The 15,078-nt window shown below is 39.1% G+C and overlaps 2 protein-coding genes across 2 annotated transcripts; both read left to right on the top strand.

The window, feature by feature from the left end:
* The first annotated feature begins 308 nt into the window (after nt 1–308).
* LOC140945340 (transmembrane protein 222-like) lies at nt 309–6,220 on the top strand. The gene is made up of 6 exons (XM_073394379.1): nt 309–700; nt 789–873; nt 4,172–4,203; nt 4,557–4,650; nt 4,955–5,085; nt 5,315–6,220. The coding sequence occupies exons 1-6, from the start codon at nt 585–587 to the stop codon at nt 5,394–5,396; spliced, it is 540 nt and encodes a 179-aa protein (XP_073250480.1). The 5' UTR covers nt 309–584; the 3' UTR covers nt 5,397–6,220.
* Nucleotides 6,221–7,634: 1,414 nt separating this feature from the next.
* Nucleotides 7,635–14,702, top strand: LOC140945261 (uncharacterized). Its single transcript, XM_073394312.1, has 5 exons — nt 7,635–8,072; nt 9,765–10,505; nt 11,159–11,413; nt 12,283–12,311; nt 12,637–14,702. Exons 1-5 carry the CDS (start codon nt 7,781–7,783, stop codon nt 13,294–13,296), a joined length of 1,977 nt encoding a protein of 658 aa, XP_073250413.1. The 5' UTR covers nt 7,635–7,780; the 3' UTR covers nt 13,297–14,702.
* Nucleotides 14,703–15,078: the final 376 nt, after the last annotated feature.

Raw genomic sequence — 15,078 nt, 5'->3', positions numbered from 1 at the left:
GAATATTTAGATTTGATCGTAATGACGTTAAACCCCACACTAGCTGTCAAGAAACAGTCATTGTATCATGATACAATGTTTTCAAGAAGTCAAATTGGTCAAGCCCCAAGAAGTTTATTAAAATGAATATTAGCTTCCTGATAAGTTAAACTTTCTTTAGAATATCTGATCATTCTATATGAGGCGTTCGAAAACCAGAAACTTCAAATGCAGTTTACAGGGAATACGAAAAATAACAAGCGCCCATTAGGTTTGAACAGGTGCATATAGCAACGAGTGCTGCGAGTTACCTGCAACCAGTGGGCATATTCCTTTTTTCTGCATTTCTTTCTTTGTCCTGGATATATAGGCATCTTCTTTCAACACGTTACATTTGAAACAAATCATTTTCCACTAACTTATCCCAAACAATGTTACCACAGCAGGCAATGTAACTAAGGAGCCAGCAATCAGCCCCAAATTCATTCTAGCGGTTGCACCAAATTTCGTTTTATACGTCATGACAGCCATCAATTAAGTAAAAAGTAAAATGACGATGTAGTTGTGCATATTTTAAAAAAAGATCCTCGCTATGTTTTCTCGCGATGGACGATAAACTTGACGAAAATACCATGGATCATGAGGATAGCTACCCAAGAATTGATGTGTCGAGGAGCCGATACCCTTATTGCATTGTGTGGACACCAATCCCTGTATTGACGTGAGTAGTAGTTATTAAAGCTGTCATTCGGATTGAAATTTTTCAGTTGAAATGATATCCTTACCATTTATGTTAATCTTGTTTGTAGATGGCTTTTTCCTTTTATTGGTCATATGGGCATTGCAATGTCCTCAGGAGTGATCAGAGACTTCGCTGGTCCTTTCTATGTTTCGGTAAGGATCCTCGATCCCACCGTACCTTCATCCGATCATGACATGTATATCAGCTCAAGCCTCGTTTTTGCTAGCGCATAAGCGTAAGCATGCACAAGCACAAGCCACATGTGTAAGCAAGTGAGAACACCGGCGACATAAGCATAAGCATAAGCACAAGAAGAACGGGCATGTTCGTTCTTCTAGTGCTTATGCGTATGCTTATGTGGTAGTGAGAACGGGGTCGACATGAGCACAAGCATAAGCACAAGACATCGTCTTCGTCAGCCATCTTGTTTATCATCGAGTCAAGGAACTGGTAGCTTGTGTGCATTTCTTTTGTCTGCTATTATGAATTTAACCTTCATGTCCAATACACACCACTTGTTCAAGTCATAAACCTTAAGATTGAAGTGGCGAAGTTGGGCAGTAATTTATCGGTTCCATTATATTGCTGAATGTGATAGATGGACCTTTGAGTCAAAGAGTGGTACAGTAAAAACGGTTACCGGTCGTTTCGATACAAGTAGTTTCAGTACAAATTGAAGTCGATTCGATACATACCTTAAGTCGGTTCGATCCACTCGAGGTCGTTTCGATTCAATCAGAACAACTTGCCAACTTTTGAAGATTTAGTCACTACCATTAACAGTTCATTTATTTTTTGTCTTGAAGAATATGAAATATGATTTAAAATGCTAATTACGACATTTATGGTCGCTTCATCGTTTGGCTGAAGTCCTGTTTGCTTAACGCCTTAACTCATTTCACTAACGTTTTGTAACCCTAGAATATCGATTTCTACAGTTCTTACTACTCTGCTTTTATGTCGAAGCATTTTTTTTTGAAGGGGGATCCACAGCACTGCCTCAAGACGGGATCGGGAACAACATGGAAAAACGCCGCCATCTTGGTTGTTGTACGTGCTTAAGTATCATGACATGGTTGCTAAGCACAATTATAACGTATTTCGTACTCTGTGAATACATTACTACCATTATACTTTTTGTTGCTAACAACTAATGTAAGCTTACTTATTACACGCGGGGACGTGTGGGTCGTCCTAGTGACACCCGCCCCTTTGAAAGTCAATGTTAAATGTTGTTAAGCTAAATAAGAAAGTGATGCCAATGTACTTATTACACGCGGGGACGTGTGGGTTGTCCTAGTGACACCCGCCCCTTTGAAAGTCAATTTTAAATGTTTTTAAGCTAAATAAGAAAGCGATTCAAATATATCTAGTTTCAGTCCCAAATTCTAACCGAATCTTTGCTTGATATCTTCACTGGCTGGGTGCAATAAGATAAGAGATCGCACTTAGGAGTTGCTTTGCGCTTCTCTCTCCGTTCCTAAATTCCTCCCATAGGTTAAAGATCTTGGTTTGGAGATTCCTGAATTGTCTACGCTGAATTCGTTTTAGCTTGCACTCCGAAACGAGTCATTTGGACCGACTTGTTAGTTGTTGGTGATCGGTGTATCACGAACATCGCTAGTAGACCTCGTAGGTTGTTCGTTAGGGTAATGGACTGCACATGATCCAGTCAGCGTGTGTACATGTTCCATCGTCATGCGTGGTCAAATAAACGTTCATTCACTACGAACTGTTAATGGTAGTGACTAAATCTTCAAAAGTTGGCAAGTTGTTCTGATTGAATCGAAACGACCTCGAGTGGATCGAACCGACTTAAGGTATGTATCAAATCGACTTCAATTTGTACCGAAACTACTTGTATCGAAACGACTTTGTATCGAAACGACCGGTAACCGTAAAAACACGCATGTAAGAACTTACATTTTTCCAAGTTTGGCAAAACAGGTTCTTATATTTGGGGGTAGTTATTGGCAATTTAGGCTAAAGCAGGTTCTTAATAAGTTCTTAAGTTTTCAGTAGAAACCATTCCTGTACAAGCAGAAAAAACAGGTTTGGTCCTTTATAATACAAAATTTATTTATAACTGTCTTGTCATAAGCCTTGTGCAAGACTAACTAAACAGTTATATACACTATAAACAAAGTATCTTTTCAGAAATATTTGCATACAAAATAAAATAATAAATGGAATAAGTAAAAAATGCAAATGGCTGAACTTTAAGGAAAATATTGGTCCAAAGAAAACAAACAACAAACAATTACACACTTCACTTCACAAAGTCACCAAAGTTATACTTCTTAGTTAAAACTGCTCATGAAAATATCCCATAAATCACATATAAGAACATAATAAATTTTGCTTGGCTATTCAAAACAGGTTCTATATTTTGGGGTATGAAAATGGGAAAGTTCTGCCAGCAGGTTCTTAAACCGCTAGGTTCTTACACGCGGGTTTTTACTGTACTGGTACAGCTGCATCTTCGAGAGCAAAGAGAAGGGTTCCAACTTTTGTTGTTGGTGTTGTTTGTTGCCCTCTAGTATAGGTAATGCATGAACAATGAACAAGAACACATAGGGCGTGATCTCTACCTTTTTTGATAGATTATTTTGTTGAATAGTTTAAAAATGAACAAACATCAATAAGGAAGTTTGAAAAAATGTATATTAATTTTATATAACTCAAACATCCGCCAGCTTTTTTGTTTCCGTTTTTGTTATTTCTATTCTACCCTCAATAACTCGAACAATGGTTTAAGCAGATGACAAGTCAGAAAAAAAAAAAACGGTGTATCACTGTACAAGAGTATGAAGTACTGAGTTTATTTGAAAACAACCGTGTCAATTCTTTGTTATCACTTTTTTTCATCACTCCAGTTCAAATTCAATGTCCATCCCTGTGAAGTGTGCATGATACTTGCATTCCCTCCTCATCTTTTTGCTTATTTGCTTTGAACTCCAGATAACTGATCCCTTGTCTAGAAGGTTAAGTTACCGGGAGTGGACTGTATTATCATTTTTTCAGTCCACATGGCATTATTTTGTTTACTATGTGAATTGACCATTTTCCATGCATAGGTCTAATAATATTAAAAATGTTAGTGAAGTATGGGAATTTATAGGAATGTGTCTCTGCTTCCAGTTTAACATTTGCCAGAAGAACTGTGCCTCTTCCAAAACTGATTTTGATCTAATGACGTGCAAGTTGTAGTCATAACCTCACCATACATGTAGGACTTAAGAAAAAGAAAGGACAAAAGTCAGATTTTTCAAACAGAAGCAAGATAGGAAGTAATCAAATGAGGAATTCAAGACCCTGCAAACTCTCATTCCCAGTATTAAAGAATGACATAGGAACTGTGTTATTCAACAGAAGCCAAAAAATGAAAAACTACAATAAAGGACAACAACAATACAAATTGATGAATTTTCTCTATTTCCTCCTCTGTAGGAAGATGATATGGCCTTTGGAAAACCTACAAAGTAAGGCAACCCTTCTTTCGTGCATTAGTTATTATGAGTTATCTTCACTATTTTAACAGTGGAAAGCAAACTTGAGTTTGCTGTCAGCAGTTGGTTGATAAAAGAAGCAAGAATATTTATTCATCAATTTTTATTATTGCCAACTGAGGTTACAGCAGTATTATAAATAATATTGTTATATCATGTGACCTTGCAACAGATAATGGAAACAAGTGACTGTTCTTGAGGCAAACAAGCTATATATATTTAGTCCAGCAAAAGTGTGAAGTTTACAAAACAGCTGACAATGAACATGATAATGTGAAATGAAGTTGATAAAACAATAATGTTTGATGCAATTACCTGGTATACAGGTTCTGGCGTTTAAATCCAGCAAAAGTGTCAAGTATGCAAAACAGCTGGGACATAGCCATCTCATCTGCTTCTGAGGAATACAAACACAGAATGGTAAAGTTAGTTTTTAAATAGTTTATATTAAAATTTTATAAGAGAGACATACATGTTGTAGGTATCTTCATCATCATCATCATCATTATCATCTTTATCAATATGAACATCATCATCATCAGATCATCATCACCATCATCATCATCATCATCATCATCATCATCATCAACAACAATATCATTATCATCATTAACATGATCTTATTATCTTTATCATTGCAATGATGATACAGTGTGTACATGGTCTCAAATTTCTGAGAGTTTGTTTATTGCTGCCTATTTATTATGCCTTTTGCTCTGTACAGCACAACCTCTGCTGTGACAACTGCCACTCCCATGTAGCCATGGCTCTGAATTTGATGCAGTACAACAGGTCATCATCCTGGAATATGGTCAAGCTGTGTTTCTTCATGTTGATTTATGGCAAATTCACCAGGTATTTCACTTATCACGTCAGGTCCACTGGCAGTGACAAAAAATAGCTGCATGTAGCACATGCCTGCAGTGATCAACCCCATGTTTTTTCGAAGACCACAAACAATGTACTTGATCACCAAACAGCTAGAAATCAAATCAATTGTTCATTTATACTAATAATGAAGTACATCATTGTGTACCTTTTACTATAAAATTCTAAGATTATTGTTGTTGATTTTGACTTTCAGTTTGGGAGGATTCCTGAAGACATGGGTTCCTTTCACTGTAATTGCAGTTGGAATTATTCTCTTAATCATGATTCTACTGTGATCATACTTCTACTTCCCTGGTGTACATCAATCATTTAATTATAATTGTACTTACAGGTGTATAGGTATCATGACCATATAGTGAAAGCGTCATTGTTCGCTTATAACGTGTACATGTTTATGTATGGCTGCAGAAATTAAAATAAGAATTTAGTCAGACAAGATTTGTTCATGTTCAAACTGTCTTTGACCACAAATCCAAAAGTATTAATCAATACAGTTGCCCATCATCAGCTGCTGACAGGAGCCTGTGAGCAAGCTCTCCACCTGGGTGACAGTCGTGAGAAATCATGCAAAAGCAGAAAAGTGCCAGGCAGGGAAAGAAAGTGAGGGTTTGCAATGATCTTTGATAAATAATTTATTTTCATTTCTGCTTGCCCTAAATTGAGATCTTGCTCGCAGGCTAAGCTGACAGCTTTTGATTGGTTTCAGTGTATACCACCATCTTCTCAGTCCATTGCTAATCTATTTTCTTACCACTGGAAACAAATCAGCAAGTTTTATGGTAGAGCTTTATTAACCTTCTAGAAACAACTGAACTGCATAGCTGTACCAAAGGAGAAGTAGTGGTAAATTTCTTGTGGTGATAGTACACTTTGCAAACGTTTCATCTTTGATTTGAACAGTAGGATTTCAATTCAATTATTATAAATTATTATTATTATTTTTATTTTTTTTTTTTATGTAATTAGTGTGCGTTAAACGTCATTTCACTAAATTATACATGCTGCACTGGCTAGAGTGTCTGACAGTTATTAAATAATACCTTAGAACACTTGTACAACTGTAGTAAAGAGTCAATAAAAAGATGATATTGAATTATGATTTGTAGTTTTGGGTGCAATTACCGTAAAATTCCGAAAATAAGCCCCAGGGCTTCTATTTTTCAAAGGCCCTTTTTGAGGAGCTTATTTTTGAGTGGCTTATATTCGGAGGGGCTTATGTAAGAGAAAAAAATGCATTTAAAAATCGATTAAGCTAGCCTTATTCTTGGTAGAAAATTTACCGTTTTTCTTTGTTTTACTTTGTATTTGAGGGCAATTTCCAAGTACAAGCCCCCTGGGGGGCTTATATTTGGAGGGGCGATTTAACGGAGGATTTTTTGCGTTACGAGTTTGGGGGGCTTATTTTTGGAATTTTACGGTATGTTGTAGATTGATCAATTTTGCCGTCCATAGAAGTTTAGAACCGTATCTTGAATGACAGGTGTGCAAAGGGAAAAGGCAGGGGAAGAGGGAGAGAGAGAACTTCTTTCATCCCCCTCTCCCCACCCCCACCCCCGTTTATTTTTTTTTTCCTTTTCACTTGTCTTTGTTCCGTTTCCACTATCTGAGCGGCATCATAAGCAACTGATCAGTGAGGATAACAGAACTTTATCCGATCATCAAGAGTAATTCTAGAAATGTTATCAAAACTTTTAAACTGACCTAAGTCCTTTTTTATTGATTTTAAAAAATAATAACATTTACTATGCGTTTTTGACCAAGCGTGAGGTCAAGATGGCTGGATATTGGCCAAGTTATTTTTTTCTTTTTTTATAGACCGAGACGAAGCAACAACATGCAACAGGGTGTACAAACGGACGCAACATGTTACATCCAACAATGTTGCATCCGTTTACACGGGGCTTATTCAATCGACCAACCCATCCAGAGATTAGATTATTCTCCCAAATCCGCAATTTAAGGGTCTGCAATACTCTCCCGGTGGCCCCTCTTGACCTCTTCACAGGCTGCGTGCGAGTGGTGTTATGTGTGCGTGTTTCATTGTTGTTTGTTGGTTTGTGTTGTAACTATTTGACAAGCTGGGATGTCCAAGGATAGGAACAGATTAGCGGAACAATTTAAAGAAAAAAAAGGAGGTCTGCCGTCAAACAATCAATAAAGGATTTTAACTCTTTTGATTTGGCTTTTTAAATTTTAGCTGCCTTTAATAGGTAAATAGCGCCTCGCTATACTGCAGATATGTATCTATTGTGTTGCTCAAACTTGGGCACATTTCACAAAGTACTCTTATAAACTCCACCAGTTCTTTTCCAGTTTTAATAATGATTATGATAATGATAACGATAATGGCGATGATAATGAAAATAATTATAATAACGTTTAAAAATAAAAACAGTAATGATAAAAGCTCAAGCTCCGTCTAGGACACACAAAGTTTTAATTTATTTCAGACAAGCCAATTTTCAGGACGTTTGGCTTGCTGTTTTTATCTCTAGGTGCTTATGATATATCTACTAGTAACCGATATCCTTGTAATATGAGTTAAATAGCCCCTAGGAACCGATATCTTTGCGCACACGATAGATTTCAGTGTCAGACCTTGGTTGCCCTTTGCTCGAGCTCCAAACGCAGTGAGCGATCATTTCATTTAAAAGACACAATGGATGGAGAGATCAAATCATCAAACTCGGCCAAAAGTAGCATGAACAGATTTCCCAAAAAAGACTCATTGGTGATTTCTGTCCTTTCGCTGGTTCTCTTTGCACTGATGTTTGTGAGGATTGAGGTTGTTCATAGGAGGGCAGAGGTGACGGAAGCAAAACTTGAAAAACGCATTCAGCGAATCGAAGACGAAATGCAAGAGAAAGTGCTGACTATTGTGAAGGGATTGTTAAAGACAGAGCGAAACCCGACGACACGAAATTCAATTTTAGGAAATTATGCAAGCATAGGTAGGTCTAAAGCTGCTTTTTTTGCCGGAGGCGCAGCTGGAAGAGCGAAGATTCCATAGAAGGACCGCCGCTTCATTGTTATCTCTATTAATTTCTAGTTAGACTACTTATTCTTGAAGGATCACTCTAATCATAGAAAGCTGTCTTATCTTGGCGTGGGCAGCAAAAACCACACATATTCTTAGTTGCGACTAATGACTTGCGTGCCCGGGGGGAGTCCTTGGGTTAATTTTTGCTGGGTATGTGCGGCCGGCCTCATTATAGTCTATTTTGTGGCCAATTATAGACCCCATCTTAGTCACTTTTGGGCAAATATGCAATTTTCGCCATCCCAACTTAGTCACTATCTATTTATGTATCTACCTTACATTGAATGAAGAACACTTTACTTTTCACCTACAGTACAAACACTCTGGTACGTTTGCTTACCGTAAATATGAAGAACTGTCTTACCCCAAAAATCAGAAAATGTGCGATCCCATTCTAGTAACTCTATTGAAAATGCGACCCCATAAAAGTCAATCCAGTCGTGAAAATGCGACCCCATCCAGCGGCACATCCCCATTAGTCTCTTATAGGAAAGTACCCCCCCCCCCCCCCCCGCCGCCTGGGTTTGTATGCCGCGTTTATAATACATTGGAATGTTGATCATAACAGTCTCAGTTGGGTGAATGGAATGAGTCTCCTTAAGTTTCTAATGAGGAACTCGATAGGTCTCTTAAAGGTTTTTACTAAGAACATTGTATGATGAGGAAACGCATTGCTTGGGTTCTTTGTAGCCAACGGCCATGCAAAGCGAGGTTTATTATCACGTCGCGCGTGGATCGCGCATGGACCTTTCAAAGCGTGCTTTGATCCGCGCTTTGGCTATAAACCAAGTTGATGCTTGCAGTGCCCTATATAGCAACAGAACTGAAAAAAAAACGCTTGGTCTGGTTGATGTTTCGGCGTTGAGTTTCGAAACCACGAATACTTAATTAGTTGCAAAATTAAAGGGCAATACTCGAGGTAAACGAATGTTTGTGTTGCGTCTCACTTCGCAGACGAGTTTGTTTCTGTCTGCGGTCTGAGTCTCAATTCGCCTCTTTACCATCCGGACCTTGTTTATTTCTCTGAGATGACTGAGTAAAGTCATGTTACAACGAGGTACAATGAACTTGACGTTCTTCCACGCCCCAACCTTTGGCCACTACATTGCGACTCACTCAAGCTAAAACAAATCACAGACTTGCTGAGCGTCTCCAAATACAATAGCAGACTTCATTCTAAATAACATAACTGTAGTCGAACGAACCAAGTGCCATGATCATGATATGTAGAGTATAGAGGGGTAATAAACAATAATAAATTAAGAATGATAAAATAACTTAGAAAACCTAAAAAATATCAGCCAACAACGAAAAGTACAAAATAGACGACAATAGGAAATTTCTGGCTGAAACAAGACGAGAAAAGGCAAAACATGTATTAATTTAACCACGCATGCGCGGAGAAAGAAGAACTTATGCGAAAATTACACGCAAAACTTGATTGATATACGGTGTGCCAAAAGAGAATCTAAGGTGAAAAAAAACACATCCACACGCAAAAGCAAACAAGCAAAGATGCGCCAATAGTAAAGCAACACCAATAATAGGAATAGAGTAATTTTCTGTCGCTTTCAATTAGCCAGTTGCTATTTTGCATTTTCAGCCATTTCTCAAGAAACCGTAGAACGTGCTGTAGATCAGGATCGACGAAAAAGGAGAAATGTTGCCCCTACGCCTGGTGTTATATCTTTACAGCAACCCCGCCAGGAAATCAACGGGAAAATTACTCAAGCGTGCGCCACCACTGATAAGATCTGTCAGACAGGTCAACAGGGACCCCAGGGAGTACCGGGTGCTCCTGGGTACCCTGGATACAAGGGAGAAAAAGGAGCACCTGGGAAAACTGGCCCTCTTGGTCCTAAAGGGCTAACAGGAGCTCAAGGCGTCAGAGGAAAACTAGGGCCTACAGGACCGCAGGGAGTCAAGGGCGAAAAAGGTGAAGTAGGGGCTGTTGGGTCCCCTGGGGCAAAAGGAGACACTGGACCTATGGGCCCAACAGGTTTCAAAGGATCCGCTGGATTAAAAGGGAACAAAGGAAACAGGGGCTTTACTGGTATTCAAGGACCAAAAGGAGAATGTGTAGTCCCTCCTAAGATACTTGTTTTTCCGGAATCTCAGTATGTGTTTGTGAACAAGTCTGCAACATTTTATTGCTGGGTGCAAGGACACCTGTCTAAGAAAATAACATGGCGTAAGCTTGGAGGTAACTTGCATCGTGGCATCACTGCAGAGAATGGTGTTCTTCACATCACTAATGCCCAGAGGTCACATACTGGATCATACTTGTGTACAGTCTTCACTAGTTATGGAATATTTCGAGCCGTCACTATTTTAGGAATTAAAGGTGAAATATTTTGTATAATTTTTACTTCTCTTCTTTTTAAACTCAGGTTGTCTTGTTATGTCCGTTTTTTTTATTCTAACGCCGTTTTGTCGCGGTCCAGGTTTTTATCCGGTGATCATTTGTTATTGAAGCTATCTTTTTAATTTTGGCGATTGTTTTCTTCCTGCAGCTTATCAGTAACCGATGAGTGGATCACTATAACTAAACTGACTCGTCCCCTATGGAGTATGTTCGTCGCGGCCATGTTGGAGGAGAAAAACAATAACACGGTTTTCCTTTGGGGAAAAAATTTCATTGTCATGCGAATATCTTTTTTATTGTTTATAGCTCCAACGTGTCCGCCGCGCACATACTTAACGAGAATAGTTCGTTCAATGGGACCGCGAGCAGTGATGGGAGGGGGAGGGAGAAATAAGGTTAAGAGGCCGGGAATCTCTCCCTTTGGTTTTCCTTCTTTCCACCACCTCTCACACGCGCGCTCCTTGGTCACTGCTCTAACGTTCCCTTCTCCGCGTGTGATCCAAACAGAGGCGAGTGGGGACGAGTCAGATAATCAAATCGAAAATATTCAGTTTTGGCGGCTATTTCCACTATTTTTTCTCCTATGCATCTAATGATTAAACAAACTTGCGAGTATTTTAATTTTCCTTCAGCGCCTCCAGTATTAATTAGAAGGCCTCCTCCTTATGTGTATGCTGACAAAGGCACTACTGTGAATCTTTGTTGTGAGGCAGATGGTTCACTGGTTTGGTCAAGTTCATCAACCGCCCTAACATCGATACCGTCTTCTCAGCAGAATGGATGCCTCTCCTTAAGCAACATGACTCGAGAAAGTGCTGGGAAATACACTTGCCGTGCAACCAACCAGTTTGGATTCGCAGAGGCAACTACTGAAGTATTTTTTACAGGTTATCTCAGAATACTTTTTTTTTTCTAATCAACATGTACAGCGAACGAAACATTCTTGCTAGCACGGTCCCAGGGGCGGGTTGGGAGGAGGGGACGGGGATAGGCCAGCGTTTAAGGGACGGGAACAATCGAAAGTGGTCAAAAATCAACGATAGCCAAAAGAAAGAGGAAGAAAAAGAAAAGAAGAAAATGGACCAAATATTCAGCCCAAACAATCCCCATATATGCCTACACTTTATAAGCGGAATCAAGAGAAAATATCAGTTAGGAAATAACAGTTATAAAAAGGGGGGTTAGTCTGCCTTAAAAGAACTCATAACGAAACTATTTGTTTTTTGGTCATTCGGTACCCGGCTTTCAGAGGTGTAATGCCTTTCTTTATCTCTTGTATTCCTCTTAGCCGCCGAAAATATTTCGTACACAAAAAACAAACTTTTACGGAGATCAGACCCAATTTCAGAAAGGGTCTCTAAAGTGAAATTTTATTCACCAAGCGAAGCGAAAAAAGAGAGTGATCTTAGGTAGTTAGGTTACGGAAACTAAGCAGAAAAATATCCAAATTAATTTAAACAGTTGTCCACTTCCTTAGGTGCATTGAACATTCATGAGGATGCCGTGACTGATTGATCCCTGCTTCGGCCACGGTATGCACTAGTGCATGGAGGCTCCCAGACCTGAATTGTTCGCATGATAAGCGTCTAAAATGCCATTTGGCCGCTTTCTAGAAGTCAATTTTTCGTTTGCTATTAGCTTTCTTGTGCTTAGTTTAGATTTGAAGATATCATAAAATGATAATCCGGCAAAGAAAGAGTCTGCAAAATGAATATAAATGTTTCTTACATTATTGTGCTTTTAATCCAATTTTCAGGGTGTGAAGAACCAGGCCAATTTGTCCAGGTACATGCTTTTCTTTTCGATTTCTTTATACAAACTTCTGTGATTAGTCCTCAAGGAGACATTTTATGGAGCTCACTGAGTTGAAGTAGTTCTTAGAATATTGTGGGATACATATAATATAATAGGAACGTATTTGCCTGATGGATATATGTGCAGTTTCGTTATTCATTTGTTTGTTTATACGTACAATGTTTTGCATGCAGATAACAAAAGTCACCTGGACTTCTCCTAGTTTTAGTTTTTTGGGGATCAACAGCTGTGCATGTATTGAGAATACGTTACAAGATCAGTTTATTGTTTCTCCCTTTCTTTCAATTCGCAATAGCGCTTCTGTCACTCAGGCTGGATGTTGATTGCTCGATTCTCTAATAAAGACAGCAGACACTGGATGAATGACAAAGGAGACTGGTGGTATGACCGTCTGACTGCATTTGGAGCCACAATTGATCCTTCAGTTAACGCTGACATGATCTCACCCGGGTTTTGGTTGGCTAAAGGCACAGAGTTCAAGATCACGCGTAGTGATGACCCCTATCACACGCCTCTTCTAGAAACCACAGGGAACTGTTTTCGTGGGCAGACCTTTCGATCCAAAATCACAAGTTATGGCAACTTCAGAAATGGCAGGGTTTGGTCCAGTGACAAGTGCCTGGGAAGCTGCAGGGTTCAATATGGCGGCGAGTACAAGAAAACACAGGGTTTTGAACTAGCTGAGTGTGGTAGTGGAGATATCCAAAGCCGCAACAAGATCGGTTTCTGGTGTCACTACAGCACTGATGGATCAGTAATGATGATTGGGGGAGGAGGATATAGATGTGCGTATGCTGATCACGGAATGGGAATAACAGAAACTAACAGGGCTTCTTTTGTTCAAATGGGAGACGGTAATGTGGGTAATGCCTTTGACTTTGACTTTGGCCATAACGCTTACGTAGGGAATCCTCAAATATCCTCGGCCTACTCATTAAACTTATGGATTCGCTAATTAAAAGCAGTGCTAACTTAATGGGTCTACGTAGCCAAAATACACTACTTTTGAACAAATTAGATTATTTAAGCTTTATATTTACTACTACTGAACAGTACAAAAGAGTGTAACAATAACTTAGTCAGACAAGGGACACAGTTAGAAGCCTGGCAGTCGCAGCATGTGATCTTGTATACTGCTCTTGTGTACTGGTGAAACCGGCAGAAACGTTAACTAACCTAAGCACGAGACTGACCGACAACACAAACGAGCGACGAAGAATGGTGACGTCAACAATCACATTGCTGAGCGCCATTTAAAGACAAAACATCAAATTGACTGGGACTCTGCGACATGTATAACGTATTCTACAGACTACTATCAACGTCTTACTGTAGAAAGCTGGTTTACTAACTTAGAACAAACGCCACTGAATCGTAGCCAACAGTTACCAGCGCCGTACAAACGACTTATTGACGAGATAAAGCAAAACTAAGTACGAGAGAATGACCATTTGACTAACAATAGACGACTGTTTAACTGTGACAATAGACGGATCGAAACGCACCAATTACTGATTACGAGTCTTCATAGCCAAAAACATCACGGCTTAACTCACAGACGACCAATAACATCGCGATGTAATTGACCAATCAGATCAATAACCAGAGTATAATACCATCAACTGACGTGATACAACTCACTTTGACTCTAAAGATGACTACCGCACAGGTTGTCGAAACGTCAGCCACTGTCAACAATAACAGTCCTATTCAGGACTACTTTCACCCGGACGATCAAACTCAACCTACTTTTGAGACGTTGCTTTATTTTTCTTTTCGTTCTTTTCAAAAACATCGGCGAACGAGCTCGCGAGAACGATCGCTGAACGCGAGAAAGAATATTCTTCTTCCCAAACCTCCACCCCCTTGCGCTGGCGGTCAATAAATCTCCCACGGTTTATATTTTATCACGCGCGCTCGACGGACTTTGAAGAGAAAATAGAGGGTCTGTCAACGGGCTAGTTCGGCCCAATAGGTGACTGTGTCCCTTTTTAAGCATTTTTAACAGTCTACAATCAAAGTTTCAAAGGTTGCATTGCTTGTACAAATAGTAAAAATTAGTTGGCAGCCACGTTGAGGCTATGAAAATTTGTCGTTTTAAAGGAGAAAGAGTATAGGGCCTCTATTTTTACCACCGAGAAAAAAAGTCATGTAAAGTACTGTTATTGATTGATCATGCGTAAGAGAGGAACTTTAGAGTGTTTCCAAGGTCAAAGACCTGGCCGCAGAACGGCTTTGAAGATGTTATAATCAGAGCTGTTTAATTTGATAATAACCTAATGCCTATTTTTTTGGTATATTGTTCAAATAGCAAGAGTACTTTTGTTTCAAATAACTTTGCCCGCTTGAAATAAATACTATCCCGTTATAATACGGACACTTTCTATCGCTCTCTCACTGTCAGTATTAACGGGTTTCAACTGTAAAACTGATACCTGTAGACATATAAGAGCTGGGTAAGAGATGAGTGTGGCGTAATTAACCTCAACAAGTTAAATCCGGTTTGGCACTACCCTCTGAAAGGGTGTGGCATTATTACTTAAAAAGAGCTCATCACCAAGCCATCAGACATCTCATTCCTAATTTCGTAAATTTATATATATATATATTTTTTTTCTTTTTTTTTTTCTTTTTTTTCGAAACGAAAAATGTATATGCATTTTAGTGCTTTGGGCGTTCACGAATTGTTTGAAATAGATAACCTCGCATGGCACGCGCGAACGCGGATCATTGCCTT

The sequence above is a fragment of the Porites lutea genome, chromosome 1 (genome assembly GCF_958299795.1).
Source record: "Porites lutea chromosome 1, jaPorLute2.1, whole genome shotgun sequence".
NCBI classification, from domain to species: Eukaryota; Metazoa; Cnidaria; class Anthozoa; order Scleractinia; family Poritidae; genus Porites; species Porites lutea.
This window is presented reverse-complemented; position numbering and strand designations above follow the sequence as displayed.